The sequence below is a fragment of the Chlamydomonas reinhardtii genome, chromosome 16 (genome assembly GCF_000002595.2).
Source record: "Chlamydomonas reinhardtii strain CC-503 cw92 mt+ chromosome 16, whole genome shotgun sequence".
Classification (NCBI taxonomy): Eukaryota; Viridiplantae; Chlorophyta; class Chlorophyceae; order Chlamydomonadales; family Chlamydomonadaceae; genus Chlamydomonas; species Chlamydomonas reinhardtii.
The window spans coordinates 2444482-2466668 of record NC_057019.1 but is presented as its reverse complement, the minus strand read 5'-3'; the positions used below and the strand labels follow the sequence as shown (position 1 = coordinate 2466668).

The window sequence follows — 22187 nt, the reverse complement described above, 5'->3', positions numbered from 1 at the left end:
CAGATGGCGCGACACGGCGTGGGCTGCGCCTACTTCCCCCGTGCTTTACGGGGACCACCTCCCTTTGTCGCCTGCCTGCAGGGGCGACTTCTTGCTGTTTAGTTTGTTGCCTGCTGTGCTTTCATCGAAGATGCTTCAAGAAAACGAAATGCGCATGACCCCAGAGTGCTTGTGCTTATTGACAGCGGGCAGTGCGGTACGTATCTGACCTAGGTGCCATATATAAGTGTTGCAGGCGTTATAAGGGCGGTTTCTACAGGAATGCACATCGTGCTCACCGCCCTGTAACCACACACAACAACGTAGGTGCCAAGCGCACGGACCCCGGCTATGTCCGGGAGATGAGCGAGGTAGACGCTTGCGGCCTCAGACACTGCATCGACGTGCCGTGGGCTTAGCCCACTTTTCCCTTGCAAGGGAAAACCACCTTTCTTGTCCAAAGATTCATGCTTGCTTTGAGCACTGTTGAGTTAAGGCAAGAAGTCCCAAAAGGTCCCAAACAGTCCCAAATCTGCCCCCCCCCCCGATGTCCCTGCTGTTTGCACTAGGACTCGCTCGGCCAGGGGAGACCCCTGGACTCGGCATTTCTTTAGGTATGTGGGGGAGGGGGGTTGTCTGCAACCATCGGCCATACTGGGCCACGGTAACGCCTCGAAACACGGGCTCGCAGATCGGCGCTGGGTGACGCACATTCCCTAATCAGGGGCCTCAACCTGCCCCGGCGCATCAGCGCCAACTGGCTTGCAGACCGGCTTCTAGTAAGCAGGATAGCTCTCGCGGGGAAACCATCAGAACCCGCCGCACCAGCGTCCGCACCCGTAGAGCAGCGACCTAGGAAGGCCGAGATGGCGCTCGTTCGGGGAAGTTCGGCACAAGTATGTTCAGTGCCTACACAGGTAACGGAGCCGAACCGTTCCCGATGGGTTTCGATCTTGCGACCTTGATGTGACTCCGGCACCCAACTCCGGCATCGTGGCGCAAGACCACCCGCGTACAAAGCCCACTTTAGCCACTTCTTTAGCTGATAGAGGTTACATGTGGGACGACAGCCGTGGACTAGCCAGGGCCCCAAAAACGTACGAGACACGCACGCTCACCCGAGGAGAGACCCCCGAATGACCCCCATGCTCCTCGCCTCCGGAGAGGGGAGGAACCCCAGGCCCGGCTCACCGCAAACGCTAGCGCTGCTCACCTAAGCCGTGGGTCGGCGTCATAAGACTACCTCTTGCGAGTCCCTAAGCTGACAAGCTAGGGTGAGGCCGGTGGCGAGTCCGCTGTTGGCCCTACCAAGATAACCCCTCCAACATCATCTGACGCTAGGAATGGGTGCTGGTTCGGGACAAGGTCCCAGCGGCGCGGAGGCCGACGCAGACTCACAAACGCAGCTAGCCTGGACCAGAAGTCCGCAATCACCTCCACACCGATCCTTCGCACAACAGCAACCTCCGCAGTCCGGTCTGCAGCATCACGGCAAGCGTAAAGGCGCTGTCGGCCGTATTCCAGGGCCGCCACAGCAGCCAAGCACACGATGTCCCACACCGCCTGCGATAGCCCTGGTGGCGCCTGTACTAACCACAACTGGTTCCGTGTGATGTCCACATTCGCATGCTCCCGCATCACATCTTTAGGTATGTGGGGGAGGGGGGTTGTCTGCAACCATCGGCCATACTGGGCCACGGTAACGCCTCGAAACACGGGCTCGCAGATCGGCGCTGGGTGACGCACATTCCCTAATCAGGGGCCTCCTCCTGCCCCGGCGCATCAGCGCCAACTGGCTTGCAGACCGGCTTCTAGTAAGCAGGATAGCTCTCGCGGGGAAACCATCAGAACCCGCCGCACCAGCGTCCGCACCCGTAGAGCAGCGACCTAGGAAGGCCGAGATGGCGCTCGTTCGGGGAAGTTCGGCACAAGTATGTTCAGTGCCTACACAGGTAACGGAGCCGAACCGTTCCTGATGACATCTTTAGCGAATAGAGGTTACATGTGGGATGACAGCCACGGGCAAGCCAGGGCTCCATAAACGCACGAGACACGTACGCACACTCGAGGAGGGAACCTCGAATGACCCCCATGCTCCTCGCCTCACTAAAGGAGGGGAGGAACCCCGAGCAAGGCTCACCGCAAACGCTAGCGCTGCTCACCTAAGCCGCGGGTCGGCGTCAGACTGACTGCCACTTTGCAAAGTGCAACTCCTACCCCAAAACACCAACACCAACAGGGCAGGGCCCTCACACTGTTGGGTGCAGCCCGAAGCTGCATCCTGTAGACGGCCTAGGGCCGTGCAAGTTCGCTGAACCACGAGGATCAGCCGGTCCGACCCACCAGACAGCACAAGCCACAGCGCCCGCAACCTAGCGCAGGCGGTGCAGGCACGCCCACCGCCCAACCAAGTCCACACAGCCTCGCAACACCCTAGCACAGCAGACAGCGCCAGCCAGCCTTCGCTTAGTCGGCCTGCGCCAGCCAGCCTTCGCTGGACTGCCTTCGCCAGACTGCATTCGCCAAGCAGGTCTCTCCACTGTGTAGATGCGCCCACAGCTCCAGCCGCCGCCGCCCGGAAGACGCCGGTCCTGGCTCCCGCCGCAGCGTGCCCCTGTTCACGCGCGGCGAGCCCGGCGCCACGTCAGGCCGCGGCAGCAGCCCACAGCAAGAGTCGCCAGCAGCTCCAATCGGCCCTCCGTTACCGAAAGAGCCGCTCAGCGACACGCCACTGCGAGCCCGGCAGCAGCGAGCGCCCCGCCAGAAGCATCGCGAAGCCATGAGGACGAGGTCGACCGGCGAGCAGGCGCGCCACCCACGCTAGGTCGCGAAGGCTCCACGGTGTGAAGTCATGATGTTCGGCAAAGATTGCCAGAGCGGGGGCCGCTCGGCAGGACGGCGACGATGATGTCGCCGACTGAGTTGCGCGCCGCAGCCAGAGCAGTACTGACGCACTACAGCTGACCTAAGCAACGCCAGGGACGCCATGGAGGCGCCACAGGGGATTGGCGCGGCCACGAAGGCCGGCCAGGAACTACTACCGACAAGGAGGGTCAGGGCGCCGAGGCGCCCTAACGCAACCAAGCGGAGTAGAACGAGTTTAGCTTTGTTAGGTATGTGGGGGAGGGGGGTTCTTTAGGTATGTGGGGGAGGGGGGTTGTCTGCAACCATCGGCCATACTGGGCCACGGTAACGCCTCGAAACACGGGCTCGCAGATCGGCGCTGGGTGACGCACATTCCCTAATCAGGGGCCTCCTCCTGCCCCGGCGCATCAGCGCCAACTGGCTCGCAGACCGGCTTCTAGAAAGCAGGATAGCTCTCGCGGGGAAACCATCAGAACCCGCCGCACCAGCGTCCTCACCCGTAGAGCAGCGACCTAGGAAGGCCGAGATGGCGCTCGTTCGGGGAAGTTCGGCACAAGTATGTTCAGTGCCTACACAGGTAACGGAGCCGAACCGTGCCTGATGGGTTTCGATCTTGCGACCTTGATGTGACTCCGGCACCCAACTCCGGCATCGTGGCGCAAGACCACCCGCGTACAAAGCCCACGGGCACTCATCTACACATGCTGTTCCAAAGTGTGCCTCCTGGCGTGTTCTTGGGGTCTGGCGTGCGCCCCAGCCCGCCTTCAAGGCTGCAACCAAGTGTAACAGACTGTTTGCGCCCTGACACGCAACCCAGCTGCGCGCCATTAAATTTTGACAGCGTTTGCTGTGAGAAAACGCTGGTCAAAGCAGATGCACTTTGTGGGGTGGGTGAACGAAACGCGTTGACTCTTATGTGAAAGAATAGCCAGCTCGCCCAGCACCTTTACTTTTTTGCAAGCGCCAAGATCGGCTGAAGGGATGCGAAGCGCGGGACCGGTTCGCCCCCCATTGTGCAACCTCCCCAAGGGGCCTATGCGCGATGCATCGTATTTAATGGATAGATCGAGATGATCTGTATTCTCTACGCGCGGACTGTTCCCCTGAAGCGCAGCGAGCGAGCCAAATGCACGACCAGCAAGCTTGCCCGCGGACGCGACTTACTGTGCATCGCTGATATCTTCGAATGTATTGATCGAATAGCTATTTGCAGAACTAATTATGTGCGCACAGTGCTCCCTGCTGACTGATTGACTGACATTTTGAGACAGCCTTGATCGCTCAAGCTTTGCGGCTTGGCATTCGTCAGAATATATTTGGAAGCTCTCTATGTTGCTGGTGTGCTGGCCGCGGCCTATTCACCCCAAACGTGCCTGACTGACGCGCGCGCCTGACCGCTTCGCCGTCCGTTCGCGCGCGAGCGCCCTCCTGTAGGGGGGGGGGGGGGCGAGCGCCCCCCGAAACCTCCGTGGCCCCTTCCTTCGGCGTAGGAACACCGCCCGTGCTTATATGCTGGTGCCTTCACTACCGTGCGATGCTTGCATCCCGTGCGGGGGGAGGGAGTGCCCCTCCCCCCAATGCCCCCCCCTCCCCATCGGCGCAAAATAAACTTCCGCGAAGATGAGTGGCCAGGGGCTGATTTGCTTGAATCACTCCGTTCTCCATGAACGCCTGTCTGTCTGCCGGCATATCTTTCTCGGATTTCCTCCAGGCGGCTTGGCTGAGCTGCATACATCGGAAACCCTGGGCCCACGACGCCAGCAGGGTCCCAACCGTCGCTCGATGGTACTCCTCAGCAGGTGGGCCACGAAGCCCCTCCTCAGTCTTGCTGAAGTCGCCTGCATAGCGCTATTGCCGCGTATTTAGGGGGCAGCCCGTGGAAACAGCCTAAACTACGTTTTGTTCACAGGGTGAAATTCCCTAGTAACTGCGGTTGGTGACAAGCGCTTCACAACGGGTCTACATACGTTTGTAGAGTAAGAAAGCCCAGAGATTGCTTTCATCCGCCGGTTGAGCTGCTCTGGCGCAGCCGCTCGTTCCAGCAGTTGACTATTCACTATTGCTCTTGGCTCACACGACCCGTGTACATACTGCGATTTGTACATGTTGACATTGACAAAATAGCAATGGAATTAGAATTTTGTGGGGTTGGCGGCAAGGCAGGTCATCAAGCTTGCGGGGACGAACTCGGTCAGACATGCGGTCGGAAGGCGTCCGGTTCCTGCCTTGCCGCCTTGCCTGCATGTCAGCTTTGTCATCCGCTTCGCTCGGAAAATTCATACATAGGCGACCTTCATTTATCTGAATGCAGAGCCGTGCACATAAGCTAGCTATAAAAATTGCAGAACGCTTTTGGCCACCACCGAAACTCCAGCCATAGCAATCGTTCGCCCTCCCCGCAGCAGCCGCGCGGCACAGAACGGCGTACACAGCATCGCAGGTACTTATCAGCTATCGAATATCCTTGAAGACCACATTACATACATAGGGAGGGCTAGGGGCGTTGTGGGTAAAGCTCGCGTGTTGGCGCCATCGCATGAAGGCGCGCGCGCATCAGTGCGCACGAACTCAATATTTTTAGTGCGCCCACCGCCTCCCAGAATCTATCAAGTAGGAGTCGTGCAATATAGATTGCGTATGTTGGTCCAGGATTGCGCATGACGGGCGCGTGCCGTCCCTTGACTGGTCTCCTGGTGGCCTTGCGTGTGCACGGCGGCACGGCCTGTCTGCCTTCCGACTGCTGTCAACTGCCCGCCATGCAGGTTGGGCCTCCTGGTTGCTTCTGGAACTTCAGGACGAGGGAGAGCATACACAGTCCCAAGCTAAAAGCCGGGTGACCAACCCGTGTTCAACGCGGGGTTGGCAGCCAAGTAGTGGTGTGGCAACGCCCATCCAGGAGGCGTGCCCATGACCATGGTTCCGTCGTCCCGAAGGTCATGCGTAACGCTGGTGCTGCTGCTAGTCGCGTTCACCACTACTTCTGCGCAGCAGTCAGGTACGATACGGACTGTGATCGCTGTTGGCAACTCCCCGCCCATACCTGTGGATGGCCCGCTGGCCTGTCAAGTCCGCGGCGGGTGCACGCGTTGCAGTAATGCACAGGGCTCTTCCGGGTAGGCCGCCGCCGCTGACAAGAAGGGCCGGAACTGCGTTCTCGCCAACTGCATCCCAGGGGCCAACAAAAGCGCCTAGTCTTCAGCGTTTTGCACCCCAAATGCCTTGGGAAGGGGTAGTTCGCGCGATTCGGTGACCATGTCCACCCCCACGCGGCGGCGAGAACGCATCCCCTGAAACGCCCAATATTTCTGGCCCGAGGGCCTGCATTGGGGCCCGAAACTCGCCGTTCCACGAAGATGCCAGCCCTGGTACTGCGCCCACAAACGTGCAGCAACAGACTCAGGTGCATGCAGTGCGTGATGCCCCCCTGAAAATAAATTCCCGATTTGTAGTCTGACAACCCTCTACAACCAATCTGCAATTTATGCCAAGCAGGTGGAAAAGAAAAAACATGCACGTCGCGGCCGTCGATGTGCCCCCGTGAGGGAACAGTGTGTGTTGAAACGCCTGGGCAACAGCCCGGGTATCGTTGCGTGTGCGACACTGCGAACGGCTATATCTCGAATGCAGCGGAGGGCAGCAACGGACAAGCCTGCAAAAAACGAGGTAAGATGAAAGCGACCGTCTGGATGCAGAGTTAGTCTGAGCCTAAACCTGTCATCTCTGCAGGGGAGGCATCATTTCCGAGCCCACCATCCCCGGAGCCACCTAGTCCCCCGCCGCCATCTCCTAGGCCGCCAAGCCCTGCACCTGGCGTGCCTCCTCCCTCGCCTGCTCCTCCCAGCCCAGCACCTGGCGTGCCTCCTCCCTCGCCTGAGCCTCCCAGCCCCGCACCTGGCGTGCCTCCTCCCTCGCCTGCTCCTCCCAGCCCCGCACCTGGCGTTCCCCCTCCCTCGCCTGCGCCTCCCAGCCCCGCACCTGGCGTGCCTCCTCCCTCGCCTGCTCCTCCCAGCCCAGCACCTGGCGTGCCTCCTCCCTCGCCTGCGCCTCCCAGCCCCGCACCTGGCGTGCCTCCTCCCTCGCCTGCGCCTCCCAGCCCCGCACCTGGCGTGCCTCCTCCCTCGCCTGCTCCTCCCAGCCCCGCACCTGGCGTGCCTCCTCCCTCGCCTGCTCCTCCCAGCCCCGCACCTGGCGTGCCACCTCCCTCGCCTGCTCCTCCCAGCCCAGCACCTGGCGTGCCTCCTCCCTCGCCTGCTCCTCCCAGCCCCGCACCTGGCGTGCCTCCTCCCTCTCCTGCGCCTCCCAGCCCAGCACCTGGCGTGCCTCCTCCCTCGCCTGCGCCTCCCAGCCCCGCACCTGGCGTGCCTCCTCCCTCTCCTGCTCCTCCCAGCCCCGCACCTGGCATGCCACCTCCCTCGCCTGCTCCTCCCAGCCCAGCACCTGGCGTGCCTCCTCCCTCGCCTGCTCCTCCCAGCCCCGCACCTGGCGTGCCTCCTCCCTCTCCTGCGCCTCCCAGCCCAGCACCTGGCGTTCCCCCTCCCTCGCCTGCGCCTCCCAGCCCCGCACCTGGCGTGCCTCCTCCCTCGCCTGCGCCTCCCAGCCCCGCACCTGGCGTGCCTCCTCCCTCGCCTGCGCCTCCCAGCCCAGCACCTGGCGTGCCTCCTCCCTCGCCTGCGCCTCCCAGCCCCGCACCTGGCGTGCCTCCTCCCTCGCCTGCTCCTCCCAGCCCCGCACCTGGCGTTCCCCCTCCCTCTCCTGCTCCTCCCAGCCCTGCACCTGGAGTGCCACCTCCCTCGCCGGCTCCTCCCAGCCCTGCACCTGGCGTGCCACCTCCCTCGCCGGCTCCTCCCAGCCCCGCACCTGGCGTGCCTCCTCCCTCGCCTGTTCCTCCCAGCCCCGCACCTGGCGTGCCTCCTCCCTCTCCTGCCCCTCCCAGCCCCGCACCTGGCGTGCCTCCTCCCTCGCCTGCTCCTCCCAGCCCTGCACCTGGCGTGCCACCTCCCTCGCCTGCTCCTCCCAGCCCTGCACCTGGCGATCCCCCTCCCTCGCCTGTTCCTCCCAGCCCTTCCCCGGGCTCGCCTCCTCCCTCTCCTGCTCCTCCCAGCCCCACACCTGGCGTGCCTCCTCCCTCTCCTGCTCCTCCCAGCCCCGCACCTGGCATGCCACCTCCCTCGCCTGTTCCTCCCAGCCCCGCACCTGGCGTGCCACCTCCTTCGCCTGCTCCTCCCAGCCCCGCACCTGGCGTGCCTCCTCCCTCTCCTGCTCCTCCCAGCCCTGCACCTGGCGTGCCACCTCCCTCGCCTGTTCCTCCCAGCCCTGCTCCGGAGTCTCCGCCTCCGTCGCCAGTGCCGCCCAGCCCCTCCCCAGAATCTCCTCCTCCTTCACCTGTTCCTCCCAGCCCCGCACCTGGCGTGCCACCTCCCTCGCCGGCTCCTCCCAGCCCCGCACCTGGCGTGCCTCCTCCTTCGCCTGGTCCTCCTAGCCCCGCACCTGGCGTGCCTCCTCCCTCGCCGGCTCCTCCCAGCCCCTCTCCGGGCTCTCCTCCTCCCTCGCCTGTTCCTCCCAGCCCCACACCTGGCGCGCCTCCTCCCTCGCCTGCTCCTCCCAGCCCCGCCCCGGCCTCTCCTCCTCCCTCTCCAGCTCCTCCTAGCCCCTCCCCGGGCTCTCCTCCTCCCTCTCCTGCCCCGCCCAGCCCCTCCCCGGGCTCTCCTCCTCCTTCTCCTGCCCCTCCTAGCCCCTCCCCAGGCTCTCCTCCTCCCTCACCTGCCCCTCCTAGCCCCTCCCCAGGCTCGCCTCCTCCATCTCCTGCTCCTCCCAGCCCCTTCCCGGGCTCTCCTCCGCCCTCTCCAGCTCCTCCCTCTCCAGCACCTCCGTCTCCGGCTCCTCCCAGCCCTGCCCCAGGCTCTCCTCCTCCCTCTCCGGCTCCTCCCTCTCCGGCTCCTCCCAGCCCCTCCCCTGGCTCTCCTCCTCCCTCTCCTGCCCCGCCCAGCCCCACACCGCGGTCACCTCCTCCCTCTCCTGCCCCGCCCAGCCCCTCCCCGGGCTCTCCGCCTCCCTCTCCGGCGCCTCCCAGCCCCTCCCCGGGCTCTCCTCCTCCTTCTCCTGCCCCTCCTAGCCCCTCCCCAGGCTCTCCTCCTCCCTCACCTGCCCCGCCTAGCCCCTCCCCGGGCTCGCCTCCTCCATCTCCTGCTCCTCCCAGCCCCTCCCCGGGCTCTCCTCCGCCCTCTCCAGCTCCTCCCTCTCCAGCACCTCCGTCTCCGGCTCCTCCCAGCCCCGCCCCAGGCTCTCCTCCTCCCTCTCCGGCTCCTCCCTCTCCTGCTCCTCCCTCGCCGGCTCCTCCCAGCCCCTCCCCTGGCTCTCCTCCCCCCTCTCCTGCCCCGCCCAGCCCCGCACCGCGGTCACCTCCTCCCTCTCCTGCCCCGCCCAGCCCCTCCCCGGGCTCGCCTCCTCCCTCTCCTGCCCCTCCTAGCCCCTCCCCGGGCTCGCCTCCTCCCTCGCCTGCCCCTCCTAGCCCCGCACCTCGCTCGCCTCCGCCCTCTCCTGCTCCTCCTAGCCCCAGGCCTCCTTCACCCCGGCCACCGGTGCCGACACCTCCTTCGCCCATCCCGCCCTCACCGGCACCACCAGCTCCTGGTAGGTCAAGTCGGCTTCATCGGCGCACATGGAGGTGGTCTTCCTGTATCCCGATTGAGCTTGTGTACTGGCACTGCTAAAATAATCTCATGAAAAAGACATTTACTGTTTGATGCTTTCAGGGCTGAACCTTTTGGCCTCCGAAGAGTACCAATACAACTGTTTGTCGATAGCGCTCCCGGTGGCATCGCCCAGCTTCGTTGCGAACAGCATCTACACTGAGAACTGCGCTACTGTTCCGGAGGACAAGTACATGCAGCTGCAGCCGGGTAAGCCGGGACGCACACGCCGAGCGAGCTCCGCCGGGAGCCTGCTCTATTAGCGGCCTCTGGATACAATCGCCTGGTGCTTGGCACTCTGGCAAAGCCATGTGCGCTTTCTTTCCCTCCTTTTGCAACCGCATTTTCTGTTAACAGCCCCCTCCCCCGAGCCCCCTCCCCTTCCGCTTCCCACCTCGCTCGCGCACCACCACTACACACAAACCGTCCAGATGTGGGCCGAACGCTTTTGCCCGCCCTTGCTCGGTGCCCGCCCAATCACGCCCGTGCGTTTGCTGCTGTTTTTTGCAACCGCAGTCGGCGTGGACAACCTTTACGTGCTACGGCAGGACAGCGACACGAGCCGATGCATGGCGGCGACCAACACCACGCCAACCACCTTCACGCCCCAGGTGCTCCCCTGTGACCCCGCCTCCGATGGCCAGAAGTTCTTCATCAACCGTACGACCGGAGGGTGAGTGCGCAGGTGTGCAATACGCACCAATTGTGTAGACGCTTTGAAACCCGCCTTCTCCGCGTTATTAGGACGGCATGGCTTAGGGAAAGCATGCGCGGTGCTGACCCGGGTAGCTAGATAGAGAAAGCGCATGCTGACAGTGCTGCAGGAGGAGGCAACGCAGGATGAAAGGAGGCAGCGCAGATGAAGGGCCGAGGGGCAAAGCGCCGTGTCACTGCCTCCGGGGCTCATGCTGCATCTGTAGTCATACGCCGCCGCCGCCGCCCCCCCCCACATACGCGCCCCGACTAACCAACCAGCTGCTGACCAATGTGATCTCTGCCGTAATTGCACACGGTCAGGGCCTGGACGCTGAGCCCCCGTGCACGGGGCTCCTATGTGCTGGCGGCTGCAGATTACAGCCGTGAGTTAATGGGCCCCGCCCTTCCACACCCTATCTAGCTAGATACCCTAGTAGCTGATGGCTTCACACTGTTTTGTGTATACTGCATTGTTGCCAGGCGACCCACTCCTTATAATCACCTGCCGGCGCACATGCCTGCACAGTGCACACCCTCAACGTAGATGCCTGTCCCACACCCCGCCTGCCTGTCCCCCTTACATACCCCGCCCGGACCGAACATCCTTTTCCGTCTGCAGGCGCCAGCAATACTACGTTGTCGGCCCTAGACACGTTCACTTCCATAGGCTTTCGTTGGGCCTTCAAGCTGCCGTTCACGCCAACCAACTCTCCAGGTGCGTAATCCGCAAATGGACGGCGTGGACGTGGCTGACTTGATTGTGTGCGTGGGCGATCGGGCGCCAGCGCCCTACCCGGCGGGCATGTGTTTGCGTGAAGCCATGCATGGCCCGGCATACAACCCGTTACGTGCTTTGCAAGTGTTCTCAGATGCAAACTGCATGCTGAGATTACCGGTGTGACACTCTTCTCATGTCACTGTGGTGCTTCATTCGTGCGTGCTTACTTGCAGTGTGCGCGCGACCCGAGGCGTGGTGCAGCAGTACGTCTGCAACCATGTACGGCCCCATCGACTGCGATGGTGAGTGCATCCACGCAGCAGCAGGCCCACCTGTGTCTAGTATGTGCGTGTGTGCGTGTGTGTGTGTGTGCGTGTGCGTGTGCGTGTGCGTGTGCGTGTGCGTGTGCATGTGCGTGTGCGTGTGCGTGTGCGTGTGCGTGTGCGTGTGCGTGTGCGCGTGCGTGTGTGTGTGTGTGTGTGTGTGTGTGTGTGTGTGTGTGCATGTTGAAGGGGAATACAAGCAACGAGTGCGTGCGTGCATGTTGGCGGGGATCACAACGAGTGCGTACATGCCCGCCCATTCGTACCACAGCTCGCTCCCATCCTCTTGCTCACCTTCTCACTGCTGCTGTTGGCGCTCGGACGCTTGCCCGCGCCCGTGCCGACTCCCTCCTGACTATGTGCCCCCCCTACGTGCGTGACCCCTACCTACGCATACACAATGTTTATCATTCAGGCGACGGCATTTTGGTGAGTGCGGATTCAGGGCTGCTAGTTCGTAACTACTGCAGCATGCGTGCGTGTGTAATTCACGTTTACCCACCTCAGTATTTATTTACAGCCTTACGGCGGAACTTCGGCGGCGGGCCAAGCGCACTAGGTTGCGCAAACACAAACATAAACACAGCACAGTGCACATGCGCACGACGCAGCAGCGCATCAGATTGCACCTGCGAAGTATTTTTGTGCTATTAAGTCCTTCAATCAACCCCTGGCGCGTGTCACAGGACTGGGCCTGCCGGCGGCTGCGTACGGACGGCACCGAGCAGCGCTGGGCGTTGCGGTCTGCAGAGGACTGTAACTTCCAGGGCATTCTCGCCTCAGGTGCCGCTTTCTTGAATGGCGGAAGTGGTGTCGCGGACAGCGTATGCCCGGCCGCGTTCTCCACCACGCCGCCGCAACCGCCGTCCCCGCGGCCTCCGTCTCCGCGACCTCCGTCCCCCGCACCTCCCTCGCCCAAGCCGCCCTCGCCATCCCCGCCCTCACCACGGCCGCCCGCGCCCAAGCCGCCCTCACCGGCGCCGCCATCTCCAGTCCCGCCAAGCCCTGCGCCTCCCTCGCCGGTGCCCCCCGCGCCCCCCGCGCCCCTGCCACCCTCGCCGGCACCCCCAACGCCCCAGCCTCCCTCGCCGCAGCCACCTTCCCCCGTGCCGCCTTCGCCCTCGCCGCCCTCACCAGCGGCATCTCCGCCATCGCCTCCAACAGGTACTCAATTAGTATATTATTAGTAAGAGTTGATTGAGCGATCGGGGGCCGCCGGGGGGGGGGGGCGTGTTTCCACCACCTTCATTAAGTAAGAACTAATAACCGGCGGAGAGCTAGGTAGCCGCCCATTTTAAATAAAGGGGCTGCTTGCTTTAACCACATGTATGCATGGGAGAGGCACACGGCTTATGAATGTTATGAAGCTCTGTATGAAATTTGGTTTGCGTGTGTGTTGTGTGCAGGCTTTCAAGTCATCGGCATTCCCGCAAACAACAAATGTGTGCGCTTCGGCACCACAGCTTTCCAGGCAGACTGCTCCTTCATCTTCGCGACTATGTACGCGCTGCTGCAGCCCGGTGAGTGAGTCCTGCTAAACCTTGCGAGCCACGCACACAGTGCCGTACACAGATACATGCTTACGTACGCGTGGGGCCGGCTGCTGCATGCTCATTGGGGCCGCAGATAGATCTAGACAGGCTGAAGATGGTTGTGTGGGGTAGGCTGCCTCAGATAGAGCGAGCCCCATGTGAGCCGAAGCTGTATAAAATTACAACGGGTCACCTGTCCAGGGCAAGGTCCTTTTTGGTGGGGGGGGGCGGGGGCGCGTCGGTGGCTGGGGCTGCTGCCGTGCGCGCGTGTATGTGGTTGCCAAATGGTCATACGGATGCAGCACGTGTGCATGCTTATTGTGCTCATTTAGATCCACACCCAGCCTGCGGACACGGTGTGACAACCAGCTGCATGCAGCAACTAACGTGCATGGGCTGCACGTGAGGCAGGATTGCGCGTCAGCAAATCCTATGATCCAGCTGCCAGCGTAGTCATTGCGAACTCCCTCGGCCGCTCTTGCTTTGACATGCCTACCTGTTGGGAGTTTCGGGCCAACATACATTCCAACCATTCAGGACTATGCTTCTCACGCACCAACCTCTGCTCTTGATTGTTCTAGGAATTCAACGGCTGCACGGGCCTTGCCTGCTGACTGTCGTAGTGCCCCTGCGTGCCGCCTGCTCATTCTAATGCTCCCCTTCATCCATACATCACGCAAACCAGCTAAAACATTCACCGCACACAACCGTGCGCCATGTCTTCCGTACGTATGCAGTGGGCGCCAACAACCTCCACGTCATTCGCACCAATGTGGACACAACCCAGTGCGTCACTGCGGTGGAGGTCGCGACGGACGTTTTCAGGCCGCAGATTCAGGCCTGTGTGGCGGGAGCCGACAACCAGCAGTTCTTCGTGAACCAGACGCAGAACGGGTGCGTCGGAACATACGACGGCGCGTGTGCGTGCGCGTGCATGCATGCATGGGTGCTTGCTTGCTTGCGTTATGCAGCCGCGTGGTGGTCGGTTGTAAATGGTACACATTTGTGCATACAATTTGACGCACGGATATATGGATGGAGATCGGGCTTCTTTATTTTGCACAATCAACGCCTCGCTTACACTGCTCTTAATGAACTTACTTCTGGTTCATCACCCTCGCAATGCTTGATGCTACAGGTTGTGGACTCTGAGCCCCAAGATCCGCAAGACGCGTTGTTGGCAGGGGTCAACCAGTGAGTAAAGCACTTCATCATACGCGGGCGCTGCTGCCGATCAGGCTAGCCGGTCCCGACGGCGGATGGCGACAACGAGTCCGCGGGGCCTTACCCGCCGCGTGCTTTGTGTGCTGCGCGCGGCCTGCATGCATCTGCTACTGCCACCTGCTATTTGCACACGCCGCCATGCCCGCATGCGCGCGTTTCCTGCTAGCTCTAAATGCCCAACCGCAAACAAACCGCACCTGTGTTTGGTGATGGTGCCGCAGTCAACAGTGACATTTACTTGGACGACTGCACGGGCACAAACGCCGCCGAGCAGATTGGGCTGACGCTGCCCTTCGTGCCGCCTCAGGCCCGGGGTGAGTGCATTCGTGGTGTGCTTTTGCTGCATGCATGTGCGTTGAGGGGGAAAGGGAAGCGGCAGACGCGTGTGCATGCATCAGTAGATAGTGTGTGGGTGCATGGTCATGACCCGTACGGCTGCAGCAGTGGTGGGCGGATGTGGATTGGGGATACCTCGCCAGGCAGGCCAGGGGCAGTTTCAATGTACCAGTCTATCTAGCAAGCTTGCTAAATATTGGGTGACGCGCGTTAGCTTCCTCGGTCGCATGACAAGCGGCCGCGTGTGCATGTACGTGTGCGTGTGCGTAACTCAATCAGCTGTACGCACATGTATATATGCGCTGCTGCTGGCCGATGCGTGTGTCATGCAGTATGCCTACGAACTAGCTTCGCATGTAGTTCGTTACTGACGGAGCCGGCATCATGCATGTCCTGTGTGTCGCAGTGTGCTCGCTGCCGGCGCGGTGGTGCGCACTGGCCTCGCAACAACTCATCGGACCCCTGGATTGCAACGGAGATGGCGTGCTGGTGAGTATGTATGGAACAAAGAAACCAATCCTTGCTGTTTTGAGAATTGGACGGGCAAAGCGATCGCAGCGTCCATGTATGTAGCGGCAGCGGGCAACCGGATGTATGGATTGGGTTACCAGCAGTACGTGCAGGGCAAGGCGTGCGTGGCGCGGCGGGTTCGAGAGATGCGTCCCACCTACCCACCCACCCCATCCACAAGCTGATGAGGCAGATCTTCCCACGCTAGCGCGTCACACCGTTTGTACGCTGCCCGCTTGGGTGCCCTGCCCTTTCAACGCCCTACCTCCGCCATTCTCTGTCCATCCACCTGAGCTCGATCTGCAACCACCCAACAACCGCCCTTGCGTTCCAGGACTGGGCTTGTGTGTCGTACAGCACGGGTCAGCGCTGGCTGCTGCAGTCCACAGCGGACCCCACCACCACCTGCAGCGCCACCTCAGCCACCGCCCTGGGCGCCGCTACCATTAACGACTTCTCCACGCCCACCGGAGGCACCGGTCTGCCCGTGTCAGCCTGCCCCGTGGCCTTCAACTCCCCGCCGCCCTCACCACCTTTACCGCCCTCGCCAGCGCCCAAGCCCTTCCCGCCACCCAGCCCAGGTGCGTCAGCACAAGTTCGTATGTATGTGCATGAGGGCAGTGTTCTACATGCAGCCTTGTTGCTTTGAAAGGCCACAAGTTACCCGGGTTGGTACCAGGGCCTCTGCATGTTGATCTTGTGCGCTGTTTCTTATCCCCAAGCTGCTCATTTGCGTGCTACCGTATTCTTCATGTGGGGTACCGGGGCCTACGGGGCCCGTCCCGCGTGCGCCTGGTGTGTGCGCACTCGGCACGCGGGCCGCGTGCGGCTCGCCACAGGCACTGCCAGCCTGGACGCCCCGCACGCATAGGGGCCGCCAAGATGCAGGGACGGTTAGACGGGGGCAAGCGCGGGGCAGCTGGGGGTGGGGGTTAGGCGGGCGTTGCGGGCCCGCCAGGGCCAACAACCCCGCATCTGGGTTTGATTGAGCTGCCATAGGGATGCTGGGTGATTACCTGCCTTGTGCCTATCGTTAGTTCCTGCTGCTCCAACTAACTGCTCTGCACTTCCCAATCAACGGACCAATCCGGTTCTATCTGCAGCGCCACCCAAGCCGCCGTCGCCTGCTCCTCCCTCGCCCTTCGACGGCTACAGTCCGGGTAAGTTCATTGGATTCGGTGCGTGGGGCGGCGGCAGCCCTGATAGATGGGATTGGCAGAGCGTGTGATAAATGCATGAGCACTCATCAAGCTTCAATCCCGGCTTGCACGTGCCCATTTGCCTACTGTATACCGTGTGACTGTTCGCAGTGTGTTATGATAACATGGACGCGGTCGGGCTGGAGATGGCAAACCTGACCGCGTCATCCGAGTCCACGTGCCGCGAGCTGTGCAAGCAGGGTAAGCTATGCGTGCTGGGCGTAATATGTGGTCGTTGCGTGAGAGAAGGCGCGGGCGGTGGCTGATGCGTGCTGGGTCTATCTGAATGTGTCGTCTGCGGCGGCGGGCCTGCCGGGTGCGTGTGCGTGGATGGCTGATGCGTAATGTATGGTGCAAGCAGAGCGCTGTGCATGCCGGGGCTTGCTTGGACGCGCGAGCAGTGGCGCGGTGTCGGTCGGAAGACAGCACAATGTGCGCAACCTTGCTGCTGTTGCTTGGTACGTGTGAGGTCATATTAGCTTGTCAAACGTTGTAGAATGATCTGACGGCTATCCGTAACATCTGCGGCTCCCGGCCACTGCTGCCGCCGGCGCCACCGCCACTGCGTGCTGCAGACTCGCGCTGCGAATACTACGTCTACTGCGCAACCACAAGTGAGTGGTGACGCACGCTGTGCTGGGGGCATTCGACGGTTGGTAGCTACGTGCGTACGCATGTACACTGACGCTGCCTCAGCACGTGTCTGATGTCAAGCGGCTGGATGGGATGACATAATTATAAGGCGTGCGTGGGCCCAACCTTGGGCCCAACAGGTCAATTGCGCACGCTTCCATCCGCACGTTGGGCAGCATGCGGTAGCCAGCCAGCGTGGCTCGCTCGCTGTTCAGACGCTGTGACCTGAAGAAGTGTACATGTGCAAGCAAGTAGTGTGCTGGGCGAGGGTAGGGGGGCAAGCGGGCTGACACGCACACGCACACGGTGGGCGTGCACCCGCCCGCAATGTTTCCTTTGCACACGCCCATACCTACCTACGTGCGTACGTGCCCCTGTACACGTGCACAGGCCGTTGCAGGCTTCGTCAGGACATTGCGTCGCCCGGCGGCAGTGCCTCGGTCATACCTGCCGGCATGTATTTCGTAAGTCATCAGCTGCGTGGACGACCGGTTTGGCACGTACGTCCGTGCTAGCCGCGCGTATGTACCATCCATCCATATAGGTATTGATTGGTGCCGTCAGTCCCGTAGTGTGCTGCCGTGGAAACGTGCTATGGTGTGACGTGAGTGGCACGTACGTGAGCGGCGGCGGCGTGTGTGATAAGTGCGCGGCGATGTACTGTATGTATTCCCTTACATGCGCTGGCCCTATTTACGCCCCGCCCCGCCCTACCCTCGATCCCTCTATCTGTCACAGAATGGATACATATCGTATGGCGACATATACACCCGGGGATGTCGCACGTGCCTGCTGCGCACCACGAACTGTGAGTCATCATAGTATTGGGGTGTGCGGTGCGTCGGAAGGCCAACGGCGGGAACGTCAGGGGGCTGACAGGGGGCGATCCTTACGTTTTTCTGGCTGGGATTGCCGGCGCCCGGGACATATGCATACATGCTCTCCCCATGGATTAATACAATATGCATGTACCTTTCGTCGTCTGATGAAGATGTTTGGCGCACAATCATTAAAAATTGACGCGCAGATTCTATGTAACCCAATTTTTGTCTTGTGTGACACAAAATACAGTTGGATTCTCATGCTCACTTGAAAGCACGGTCTGGAGCGATGCTACCAACTCCTCCGGCCGGGTTCTGTCTAGAGTGCCCGGCGTGTCCACCTACGCGGCCTGCCTGGCGCTATGTGACGAAAACCCCGCCTGCATGTGAGTGTGCGAGGTTGGGTGCGTGCGCTTACGCAAAAGCGCGCGTGCGGGCGCAGCGGGGTTCGAAGCTAGGGTGCAACATGGCATTCGCCCGCGGAGACGTAATGCCAGACCTTTTGCCGGAGACGTAATGCCAGACCTTTTGCAGTTGGATATCATCATCAGCTTTATTACTTCGTGACCCCCGGCCCCTCACAGGTTCGCGGTGTACGATGCGCCGCCCGCCGCCGGCACCACGTGCACACTGGCTACTGCCTGGCTGGACGGGAACGCCCGATACGGCGGCAGCGACCCCAGGTGGGTGGGTGGGTGGGTGGGTGGGTAGGTGGGATGGGTGTAACAAGAGAATTGTCACCTAGGTTGATAAGGGAGCGAATCTTCCGTTACATTGGGTCCGGAGGAGCAGAGAGCGATTCCAGAGGCCTGGGCAGCGCGCCTGCCAGTCTCAGTTGACGCACGGATACCAGCAGGCACGCACGAACTGAGCGAGCCGGGAGGAGGTGGTGGATAAATCCTTGCGCCAGGGGTAGAAGGCGGGGCCGGCTGTGACAAGGCTTGCCGACCTAATCTGGCCGTGCTTCGGCCAATCCGCCTTGCTTGTCCACCGGTATCCCCCCATGCTGCCATACCCGACGTACGTTGTCCTGTTCCCGCTTTACCCCCCCCCCCCACACACACACACACAAACACCCACAGTATCTCCTGCTTCAAGGCGAACTATGGCCCCGCGCCGCCCCGGCCGCCGCCACCGTCTCCCCCCGTGCCTCCCTCGCCTAGTCCGAGGCCGCCGTCGCCACAGCCGCCGAGTCCTAGGCCACCGTCGCCGTCGCCACCACTGCCACCGCGTCCGCCATCGCCGCCGCCGCCTCCTGTTGGCAACGGTGGGCATTGCATGCTCATGGACGGTGTTGCGGGGCTTCCTTTGTCCAGCATCCTTGAAGCCGCTTTAATCTTAATACCGTAATGCGCGTGTGTGCATCGTTGGACTCCTCACTGCTGGACGCACACACAAAGCGCTGCTGCATCGCATACACTGTCTTTGTACGATGTTTTCCTTGTGCTCTTTAACACAGAGCACGCACGTGCGCACGTGCAATGATTTCTCGGCACCATCTCATGCGCCCAGCCATCCCGTCTGTCTCAGTTCACCCGCCACCGCTCCTACCCCGCAGCCTGCCTGCAAGACGCCGACCTCCGCGGCTACCAACTGGACTTCGCCATCAGGACTGCGGACACCTGCAGGTGCGTGCGTAGGTGCTCGCGAAGCGAACGAACATGTACGCACGCGCGTTTCTGGATGACTGCTGCATGCGTAAAAACTTGCAGAACATGCAGAGCGAACGTTTACGCACTGCGCACCGCCGGTGCTCAGTTGTGCGCTCGCGCGGCTCTGCAGCATGTTGGTTCTCAACGTGCGGAATACTCCACATACTACTCACGTGTGTGCATGTGTGCAGGACGGCATGCATTGCCAATGCGGGCTGCACGTACTACGTCACAAAACCGGATGGTAGGCATTACTACTGCGCGGCAAAGGGATTGGTTGGGACATGCGAAGGGGCGTGAGCGGCGCCGCCGCACGTGCACGTCTGTGGCTCGGGGTTGTTGCACACACGCCTGAGCGACGGACAGCTAGCATGGCGGGCGCAGGCGCGCTGCAGAGCAGGCAGCGGTCATAGCAATAATAGCGACCACCGGCCGGCGGCATTGTGCTCATTTGCAAATGTCATTGCCCAAATTTTCCCGATACAATTCTGCACACGCCTGCCCACAGGCTACTGCTCTCTCCGCTACCGCTTCCTCGAGCCCTCCGGCAGCCCTGAGGCGGGCACGGTGGCGGTGGGAAACACGCAGCCTTTCCAAACCAATGTCACTTCCTGCTTCGTTCGTAGCACTGTTGGTAAGTCGACTGCCAGCCGTACGTCGGTGATGAACAGCTCGCCATCCGCGCGCACACCAGTATGGGATCAGGTAACCCGAACGGCCAGCGGCAGCGGGGCGCATGGCACGCGTCAGAGACAATAATGCGGCCGTACTGCCTATGATCAGCTAGCTACGATTTCGTTCGTCGTGGTGCATCCCGCAATGCGTAACATACAGCAGCCGTTCAGCAGAGGCTAGGTGTTCAAGCCTTCATTGCTTACTTGCGAATGTGACCCTCGCTGCTGCAGGTCGCTACCTGTGCTCCATTCCCGGCACCAGCAACGCCGTGCCCCTGAACACGGTCACGTCCCTCACGGGCTACACGTACAACAATTGTGTCACCGTCTGCGAAGGTGATCCGCAGGGATGCAGGTAGGTGGAACTGCTGCAAGTGTCCGTGTGACTGGGCGTGTATGAAGATGTTATTGATGGGCATGAGAGGTGGGCGGAGGCGGAAGCAGCAGGTGGCATTCACTCGCTCGTGGTGGAGAAGGGAGGGACGGGAAGGCGGGCACACGAGGTCAACCAACTAGGGCAGCGCCCATACAGTTCGGTGGGAAAGTGGGGTGTTCGGGATGGAAGAATCCGGCCCTGCCCTGGTCTGTCGCACGGCCCTGCTGCTCCTACGCGCACACGGTGACACGGCTTCGTGCGAGGCCTCCCACGGGGGAGTTGCGGGTCCGGCGCGAGGCAATGACACACACATGCCATGCCATGCCTATGCCTGCCAGGGCCTTCACGTGGGATGAGCAGGTGGTCGGCAGCGGCCTGGGCGAGTGCTCACCGGCGCGGTCGTGGGACTACTCAAGTCTGTACTTGTCGGTGGCGTCAGGCGGCGATGACACCACATGCGTCAAGGTGCGTACGCGCGGGCGTCGCGCAACACGTCACATGTTACATGACAGACTGAAGACGGTCCGGCATCTTAGTCTCGGGCAGGCGTGTGCGTGTTTGCGAACATGGGTTGATGTTTGCTCACGGCTGCTGCAGGGCGGGGAAAGCCCGCAACGCTTTGCCCTATCGCCGCCCTTCATGTCTGTCGGCACTCACTACGGGCGAACACCATCTTGCTCACCCAAGATATGCATGCCTGATGTGCAGGTTTACAACTAACGCCAAGCGATCGGTGGCAGCAACAAAAACAGTTGCAGCCGCAGGCGCTGCAGCCGCTGCCGCCGCCGCTGCTGCAGCCGCAACCGCAGCTGTCGCAAGCGCAGACGCAGATTGCGGTCAAGCTGCTGAGCGAGGGCAGCCGCATGCGTGTTTCAAGTTTAACACGTTGGAGTGGCATTGGAGTGCCACCTATCTATGATCATGTCCAGCGCGCTTCCTCAAGACCTCCATACATAGATCACGTACTAATGGTATAAGATTTTATGTGGGCCGCGAGCTGCCGATGCAGTATGCAACTATTCCTATGATTGCGAGTGTTACACGAGAGGACAACCCGAGCGCTCAAGCACGCAGGGGCCATCGAATGCTACCTGGACTTACATAAGCCAGGGAGTCCCGCCCCTGACCGCATCAGTGGTGGCGGAAAGTAATGCGGTAACTTATCAAACGTGTCATTTTAGGCTTCTCTTGACTGAAATGGGCTTTGATGGAGGTGGCAGCTGTAGGCAAGGGGAGGCGCGGCCCTAGATGGCGTTTATCGTGCTCAAGTGTGCGTGAAGCAGTAGGTTCGTGCCCCGGTGTGCATAAACTCTTGACCTTTTTGTAGTCGCAGGCTGGCCCCCAGTTTGGTCATTATTTGTGAGTTACTCAGTGGCTGTCAGTCCTGTGAGGGACTAGTCTTTCTTTCCCACCCGCCTGTCTTTGGCTGGGTTTTCTTTTGGAATAGGTTTTCTGCTTGGCGGCAAACGGGAAGCTGCCGGGCAGACCCGCAGCCGCAGCCAGCAGGTGGAGGGCTGCGGCGGGGCCAAGGCGCGAGCGGCGCGCAATAGGTCAGCTAGATAGGCCCAGTTTCTCCCCCTACTTCATTTGCCGACTCCCGGGCTGGTACCACTTTGACAGTGTGTGACGATGAGCACTGCGCGAGTTACGGGGCAACGGACGCTCGCAGTGATGGTTAGCTGATAGAGGTTACATGTGGGACGACAGCCGTGGACTAGCCAGGGCCCCAAAAACGTACGAGACACGCACGCTCACCCGAGGAGAGATCCCCGAATGACCCCCATGCTCCTCGCCTCCGGAGAGGGGAGGAACCCCAGGCCCGGCTCACCGCAAACGCTAGCGCTGCTCACCTAAGCCGTGGGTCGGCGTCATAAGACTACCTCTTGCGAGTCCCTAAGCTGACAAGCTAGGGTGAGGCCGGTGGCGAGTCCGCTGTTGGCCCTACCAAGGTAACCCCTCC

General features: G+C 61.5%; 3 protein-coding genes across 3 annotated transcripts; 1 reads left to right on the top strand and 2 right to left on the bottom strand.

The window, feature by feature from the left end:
* Positions 1 to 1965: 1965 nt before the first annotated feature.
* CHLRE_16g660700v5 (uncharacterized protein) lies at positions 1966 to 3078 on the bottom strand. Its single transcript, XM_043070984.1, has one exon. It carries the CDS (start codon positions 2758 to 2760, stop codon positions 2446 to 2448), a length of 315 nt encoding a protein of 104 aa, XP_042915626.1. The 5' UTR covers positions 2761 to 3078; the 3' UTR covers positions 1966 to 2445.
* Positions 3079 to 3128: 50 nt separating this feature from the next.
* On the bottom strand, positions 3129 to 6974 carry CHLRE_16g660651v5 (uncharacterized protein). Its single transcript, XM_043070983.1, has 2 exons — positions 6946 to 6974; positions 3129 to 5903 (listed from the first exon to the last, which is right to left on the bottom strand). Exon 2 carries the CDS (start codon positions 5880 to 5882, stop codon positions 5667 to 5669), a length of 216 nt encoding a protein of 71 aa, XP_042915624.1. The 5' UTR covers positions 5883 to 5903; positions 6946 to 6974; the 3' UTR covers positions 3129 to 5666.
* CHLRE_16g660601v5 (uncharacterized protein) lies at positions 5051 to 22186 on the top strand. The gene is made up of 31 exons (XM_043070982.1): positions 5051 to 5386; positions 5639 to 5839; positions 6472 to 6507; positions 6571 to 9474; positions 9597 to 9743; positions 10050 to 10206; positions 10551 to 10612; positions 10849 to 10944; positions 11181 to 11249; positions 11686 to 11699; positions 11957 to 12434; positions 12677 to 12790; positions 13540 to 13696; positions 13941 to 13996; positions 14248 to 14340; positions 14769 to 14851; positions 15207 to 15453; positions 15976 to 16032; positions 16183 to 16272; positions 16647 to 16685; positions 17095 to 17168; positions 17443 to 17512; positions 17776 to 17911; positions 18110 to 18208; positions 18608 to 18792; positions 19084 to 19153; positions 19369 to 19421; positions 19686 to 19811; positions 20083 to 20206; positions 20566 to 20692; positions 20936 to 22186. The coding sequence occupies exons 2-31, from the start codon at positions 5758 to 5760 to the stop codon at positions 20945 to 20947; spliced, it is 6057 nt and encodes a 2018-aa protein (XP_042915625.1). The 5' UTR covers positions 5051 to 5386; positions 5639 to 5757; the 3' UTR covers positions 20948 to 22186.
* Position 22187: the final 1 nt, after the last annotated feature.